The following is a 7118-nucleotide window of genomic DNA, read 5'->3' as shown; positions in this document are numbered from 1 at the left end:
ATCTGTGTCTGGAAAATCAAGCCCAAAAGTGGTTCTTGTTTAAATTGGTTATATTGTTTATTTGATCTATGACTGCAGGAGAACTTTAGTAATTCACCATCTCATCTATTTCTTTAGTTTTTTAATAAAAATGAGTTTTTTGATTTTCAAATTCTCAAATGACAGAGAGATTTAATCCAAAAGTGGGCTTTACATGTTACCAAGATGATTCCAGGACTGGATATTGCAGCCTTCATAATTGAAGCTCGTCATCTTAAACACCTGTTCAGAGATTTAACATTCCACTGATCTTTAGGTTACTTATTTGTGGTTGGACCAAAATGACCTCTTAACCATTAACTAAAGCTCTAAACCAAATATCTTGAAATGTCAACAGCTCAGAGGCAGGCTATAACCTCAAAACAAGCAAAGGCTTGCAAAGATCCTGGCTGCCTAGTAGACAGATGCGACGCTACACTGTGCAAAGTCTTTGGAAAAATGTGACCAGCAGTTGGTCCTGTGAGGCCAGTTCGAACACCAGCCTCCCTGAAGCCAACACCATTGATGATGGCATCACCACCCAGTCTGGAGGACACAGCTCCAATGACTTTGGCAGGAACACGGTGCCCACCCAGCAGTCTAGTTGCCCAGACAACCAAGTGTCTGAGAGGGACAAAGCTGGTGCCACTCTGCTCTTCTCAGGCATCTTCCTGTGCCTCATGGGCATGACGTTGACGGTCATGGGCTGGATCAGCAGCGACGTTAGTGATGGCGGAAGAGATGGCGGTGACTCTGAGTGGACACAGCTGCTGGGGCCCATTCTGCTCTCCGTGGGAGGCACCTTCATGCTCATCAGCATCTGCAAGTTGCGCATGTTATCCTGCAAAGCCTGTGGAATGCAGAGCATGGAGGGCGGGCCAGAGATTGACCTGCCACCTCTGTCAGGACCATCCTTCATCTTCTCCAGCGTCAATCAGCCCATCACCTTCCACAGGGCCACTGTGGTGCACTATATCCGATCACCATATGCCTCAGTCAGACAAGACCAGGGCCTGGCACAGAGGAACACCTTACAGGCCAGCCAGTTCCCGCTAGGCGTCGCAATGAGCCCACCACCACAGTATTACAGCATATATCCTATAGACAACTCTGCTTTCTTGAATGTTGGTGAAATGCAGGAGCCTGCAGCAGAACCAAGAGAAAACAGGTATGGCACATCTCTTACGCGTGAAGATGAAGTACCTTAAGTTGGAGGGGTGAATTTACCTGAGGTCTCTGACCTGAACAGGTTTGCTTTATTGATTGTATAATTGAAATCAAAGACGTTCGAGTTACTGCTGACTGGTTTCATATTGGAAGCCTCATAAAAAAAAAATATCAAAAGAAAGGGTGATATATTTTTCTTAAGAGAAGGCATTTATTCTCTCTCCCTTATTGAACCTCTCAAGTAGGACAGCTCATCTTCACCAAAACAGAGACATGATCATAATACTGGGCACTGTTAAAGTTAAATGTTTATAAAATCTGTTAAAGTTATGTTTTTACTAAATGCTAATAGGATGACATTGATGGCTGTATTACCAATATGACCCATTATCAAGCTGTCAAGAACTGAATTTACGATAATATCCAATTAGCTTTTTGGTAGGTTGAGTTTCTAAGTATTAGCAGAATGCTCATTCCAGCCAACACCATGATGAAATGCTTGAAGCAGACATGTCAACACTGTACACAGTTTCTTCTAGCCATTCTGCTTTGATGTCTCTTAGGGATATTTTCAATATGTGGTGTTAAAAAACTTTGAAAAAGTAAACTCTAATTATTATGTAAAGAAATTATTCTCTTTATATCAAGGAAGGGACTTAGATGAACATGAATATGTGTGGGCAATTTACATATATTAACATATTATTAAATTGTTTTGCAGATGTTTCTCAGTAGACATCAAACATTACTCAGAGAACATGTTTTACAAAAGGCATGGTATCCCCAATCTTTTTGCATGCATAGTCCCAAAGCATAGGCTGTTTCATAAACTGTCAGTGTCTAACTGAATCCAGTTCATTTCTTTCACACTTGACTTTCGCTAAAACATTTTACTATGTGCAACAAGCCCCATGGAGGAGAAAACCTGACTTATGTAAAAAGAAATAAGAAAATATATAAAACCATCTGCTTATACCCAAATCAATAAATGTGTTGTATTAATGCATAAAACAATTATAAACTTTATATATTTATTTATTTTGACATTCTTCCAGTATGACATTGTGGATGACCCTTACTAAAGATAGTGTATTGCAAGTTAGATCACATACACCCACCAGCATGCCATCCGAATGTATGGTAACAGTGTGGTGTTTGTTCTGTACAGTGTAATTTCTGAACTGCCCAGGATCTATCAGGGCTTATTGGTGGGGGGGTTATTGTTTATTTCTTTGGGTCCTGTGAACACTAGAAATGAGGTTAAAGTCTTGCTCTGCTACCTTGTCTGCCAAATGCAAATCTGGCATCAGAAGTGGGATAGAAGTGCCCTGTTCCAATTCAGCCAAGAAGCAGAAGCCAGCCAGCATGTTCAGTGAGCTACTACAAGGGGCAATGTGAGCTCTAGCTGCTGCCAAGAAAGCAAGCACAGCTTGCATGGAAACCTGAGTGAAAAGTGGATGAGCTATGCCAAATGTGGCAGTACACGCTGGCCTGCTGGCTACAGTTCCGTGTGATGCATCCCCCAGCAGTAATGGACATTACCACTGTTGATTCAGACCTTAGCTAGAATTAATGGCATGGCACCATGCTTGGTTGGATTATGCCCTTGAGGAGTGCCAACCCTTGTCATTCCATTGGCATCTCTGAAGCGCAGTCAGTTAGTGTGTTTGGTTGATAAAAAAGGCTTGGTGGATTGAGCCCACCTATGGACCAGATGTGGCGGTTTTTCTTCTATTATTTCCTCTGGGATCAATAAACCTTTATCCAAATCCCAGATCCAGCTCTCAGTACTGATGAAGGCATTGCAGGAAGGGTTTGTCCAATGAAAAATGTCTTTACAACTACACCAGAGCCTGCAGAACCTTGCTCTAGCATTGGAACTGTAAGCCTTTCTGCAGGATCACTGTCTGCAGGATAGTGACAGGGTCCATCACTGGACGTTCTGCAGCAGCTAGCTGGCATAGCAGCTCAGAGCACATTGAGGCAGGTGCTGAAGCAGAGCAGCTACATGGCAGCTTGAGTTCATTGCTGATGGAGAGGGACTCATGTTGGGTAGAGACTGCTGAGAGCAATCCTTTTTTCCCTCCATCTGTCATTGTAAAGTGACCTTGAGTCTATGAAAGGCACTATATAAATTAAACTTATTATTATTATTATTATTATTATTATTATTATTATTATTAATAATGAAAAAGGAAGCGGTGAGATGAACAGCGATGTTCATAGTGTCGACACGCTGGAGGTGGAAGGAAACAGTGGGACACAGAATGTTGCTGAGAGCTACAACTCAACATCAGATGTGGGAACATCTAGTCCCCACCTGGCACACAGTATTGAAGGAGTTAATTGTGCAGCACTCTTACACACCAGATTTACCATCTCTATTATCAGAAAGAGGCTGCTGCCAAGTGTCTACCCCAAACCACAGGAGAGATGGTAAGCTGAGATTCAGAACTTTGTGGGGATGAACCTCCTGTCATCTGTGGGAGCTGTTCTTGACTTGGGTGATACTTAGCCCCCGCTTGGGGATAGTGACAGTTCCCCTCTTCAGCAAACCAAACAAAGAATCCAGTACAGTGCCAAAGAAGCATGGCTTGGGACCCAAGTGATAGCCCACCATGCTCTAGAGATGGGACTGTTGCAACGGTGGTCCTGAACACAGGTAGACAGCATAGTCAAAGAGTGATAGTAACCAAATACAATGCTTCTTCTACACCCTCCCACCAGTGTGTAGGCCACCTTATTAGTATACTGGAGGATGAGAGAAGTACGCAAACAAAAACATATACATGTAGAAATAAATACGTAGATATATAAAAACTTATTTATATCTGTATTTTCCCTACATTTGATTGTTTGCTCATGTTGCTGTGTTTTTCATCATATATATTTATTGTTACTTAAGTGATGCTTTGTCCTCCAGACATGCCTAATTTTCTTGTTGACCCAATGACAGGAGCCGGAATCAGTACACAGAGATGGAGGAACAGAAGGCAGAGACAGATAGCGTCTGCCCACCAGCATACGCGGACCTCTATCCTTTTGAGCCATGCAACAGTCCTTCCTCATTAAATTACTTGTAATAAAATTCTAAATGAATAATTCTCCAATTCACTAATTTAAAATCCAGCTGATTCAAGGAGCCTTTAAGAAAATCAGAATGTTTGGTATTGGCAACCTTGAGGAAAGCATGGTGAAATTTTTGTGCTTTCATGTCTTAAGCTGCCTACGTAATATAGCCTATGCTATTATGTCGCATGAATTATGCAGTCAGACCAGCACCGTCTGTTATTATGGGCAGGACTAATAAGCTGTAAAACTACAATGTTCTCACTGTACATGTTAATGCATGGGTCAGGGCTTGTACTGTTATATCATCATAATAAACAATATAGACGTTTGAATTTTTCAGAAAGCAGAGCATAGAAAACTTTCAGAAACTGCATAAAACCTCCGTTTTGAGATGGGAAGACATTATCACATTAAACCAGTTCGTTTGATATCTTTTTATCCAGGGCAAGCCACTCAACCGGGCTTTAGAATGCTGGTTTTAGAATGCTGGAATACTGGAGATTCTTTAGGATAATTATTAAACGGAACATTTACTTAATGTCAAGTGAATGTGGAAAGGCTGTAACCGTGATAGACTGCGTGCAGCCTCCTGGGTAAAGTTTCTGCTTTTCACTTAAAGGTTAAACTGCGGGTTAATTCCCTGCCTTGTAGGCTTCAAGCCAGCGTTGGATGAATGACCCAGTCCGGGGTCTGCGTGTACTTCGGCGCTCAGTTGTCCAAAGCGCACCCCAAGTCTATGCCACATGGGGGCGGAACGAGTGCGGAAATAATGCAACCGTCCCAGCGCCGAATGGTGAAGAGGAGTTTTTCAATTGGCGCATGTATTTGTGGGTTGGTTGTGTGTGCTTATGACTTAATACAACATAGTTATTGTCGATATTTCTGACGTTACAACCCAAATATTGTATACCGACTATGTATTAGTTTAACAGGTGTTACATTGTGAGTCTATGAGCGATACAAGATCATTTTTCATTTTAAAACATAATATGTATATTGTCAAGACATTCTCGTTGCACAGCGTGGATTTATTTAATTCCGCCTGTTTGTTTAATACGTGATCTACTGGGAAACGATTAATATCCTATTTTGAAAAAGACAAGAGTAAAATATTTCTACGTACGTAGGTTTGGCTAAAATATGATATAGTGGATGATATTGATAAGACTTGATAATATGGATCACTTTTTATAGATATTGCTTTCATAATCTGACTTCTTACAGAGAACCAAATCATGGCCAAAATCCTGCAATACAGACCATTCTGTGTAACTTTAAAAAGGACCCTCTCTGGCTATTTCTGCTTTCGTCAAAATTGAGCCGTTTTTGGCTGCAAGGACTTGTAAACAACGTCTCAAAGCTCCAAATGAAAATCCATATGGTCACAGCTTCATAAACGACATCAGGAAAAGTCATGAGTTATTTTTTCCTGGCTCTAAGTCTATTTAAAGTATCGCAGACACTATTTGATTCATTTTAATATTAGTTGTCTGTAGGATAGACTAGGTGTAAATTGTTTAGGTGACCTCCAATATGGAAGTCCACCAGAATTCTGCAAGTTCCCACCCAAAGGAAGTACCTGACAAATGCAAATGCTTTCTTTCGAAAACAGTTTTATACTGTATTCAAAACTCTGGCCAACCCCTTTGTGGAAACCGCAACGCAATGTGACTTCTATTAATTTCACTGTGCCATAAAGTGCGGGTGGCCAACAAGGCTCATTATTTGAGAGCTCCGTAGCATTTGCGCCGTTTTATGAATTACGGATCACGTCAAACGTTTAAACAAGTCTCAAATAAGCGAGCGGAAGGAGAAAGAAAGAACGCGCATATTGATTTAATTCCGAGAAAAGATATAATCCACCGGAGGACCTGACACATGAAGGGTGACTTGTGTATAGCTCAGTTTTCCTGAATCATTACAATTATTTATTACATACAATTACACATTCTTCAACTACTACTCCTTTTGTTATTATTATTATTATTATTATTATTATTATTATTATTATTATTATTATTAACTGTAATAATAATGTGCTAAACCTTGAAACAATACAATATGAAGCATAAACTGTGGACCTTAAATTACATAACCTCATACAGCAATATAATAGATGTCTGATTGATGTACAGTGTACAAAACTCTTGAGTTCGGTTGCAAGTCTTCTCTCTTGGTCCTCAGTCTGATGTACATGCCACGCACACTAGTAACACTAAAACACTGAATTCATTTCATTCAATCCAATATTGCCCATGATTATTACTGCAGAAGTGATGAGCACTTCTATATATATAACAAAATCCCAGTTTTTGCATTTACTTGTGACTCTCAAAGCAGCTGTGACTGGATCTTGTGAAAATGATGTTCTGGGTAGAATCTAGCATTTGTCCTCTCGTCCAGTTTAAGGGGAAAGTGTGTGCAGCCATTTAAGGCTGTTTTTCTTATCCACAGATTTGGCTTTGAATGTTAAACATTTGGTGTGCCACTGTCTACTAAAAGATATATATCTTTGCAGATATATGTTTAGAAGCACATGTTAAGACATACATGTTTAGATACACATATTTAGATATACAGGTTAAGATATACATGTTTAGATAGATACACATATTTAGAAATACATGTTTAGATGTACATCTTATCATGGCCAAAGGTTCACATATTTATTCATGGATTGAAGAACTCTAATCATATCTTTAAAGCAAGAGAAAGTTTAAATGAAGCAGAATAAAAGGCTATAAATTGACAACATACAGGTAGCTACAGCTGGCCATGGGTCACTGCTTTTACAGAAAGTGCCATTTAGTGGTTGGTTAACTAATAAATTGCGCTATGAGCAAGCAGTCAGTGATAGATCT

The 7118-nt window shown here is 40.1% G+C and overlaps 1 protein-coding gene across 1 annotated transcript; it reads left to right on the top strand.

Moving 5' to 3' along the window:
- Positions 1–384: 384 nt before the first annotated feature.
- On the top strand, positions 385–4589 carry tmem174 (transmembrane protein 174). Its single transcript, XM_027007926.2, has 2 exons — positions 385–1186; positions 4142–4589. The coding sequence occupies exons 1-2, from the start codon at positions 444–446 to the stop codon at positions 4266–4268; spliced, it is 870 nt and encodes a 289-aa protein (XP_026863727.2). The 5' UTR covers positions 385–443; the 3' UTR covers positions 4269–4589.
- Positions 4590–7118: the final 2529 nt, after the last annotated feature.

This window comes from Electrophorus electricus, chromosome 5 (genome assembly GCF_013358815.1).
Source record: "Electrophorus electricus isolate fEleEle1 chromosome 5, fEleEle1.pri, whole genome shotgun sequence".
Taxonomy (NCBI): domain Eukaryota; kingdom Metazoa; phylum Chordata; class Actinopteri; order Gymnotiformes; family Gymnotidae; genus Electrophorus; species Electrophorus electricus.
The sequence above is the reverse complement of the archived record's forward strand: the minus strand, read 5'-3'. Positions and strand labels throughout refer to the sequence as shown.

Bases quoted from the DNA above. Each gene is read 5' to 3' on its own strand.
- tmem174 (XM_027007926.2), top strand. From the start codon at position 444: ATGCGACGCTACACTGTGCAAAGTCTTTGGAAAAATGTGACCAGCAGT. The intron at 1,187-4,141 runs GTATGGCACATC...ACCCAATGACAG, and splicing joins GCAGAACCAAGAGAAAACAG to GAGCCGGAATCAGTACACAG.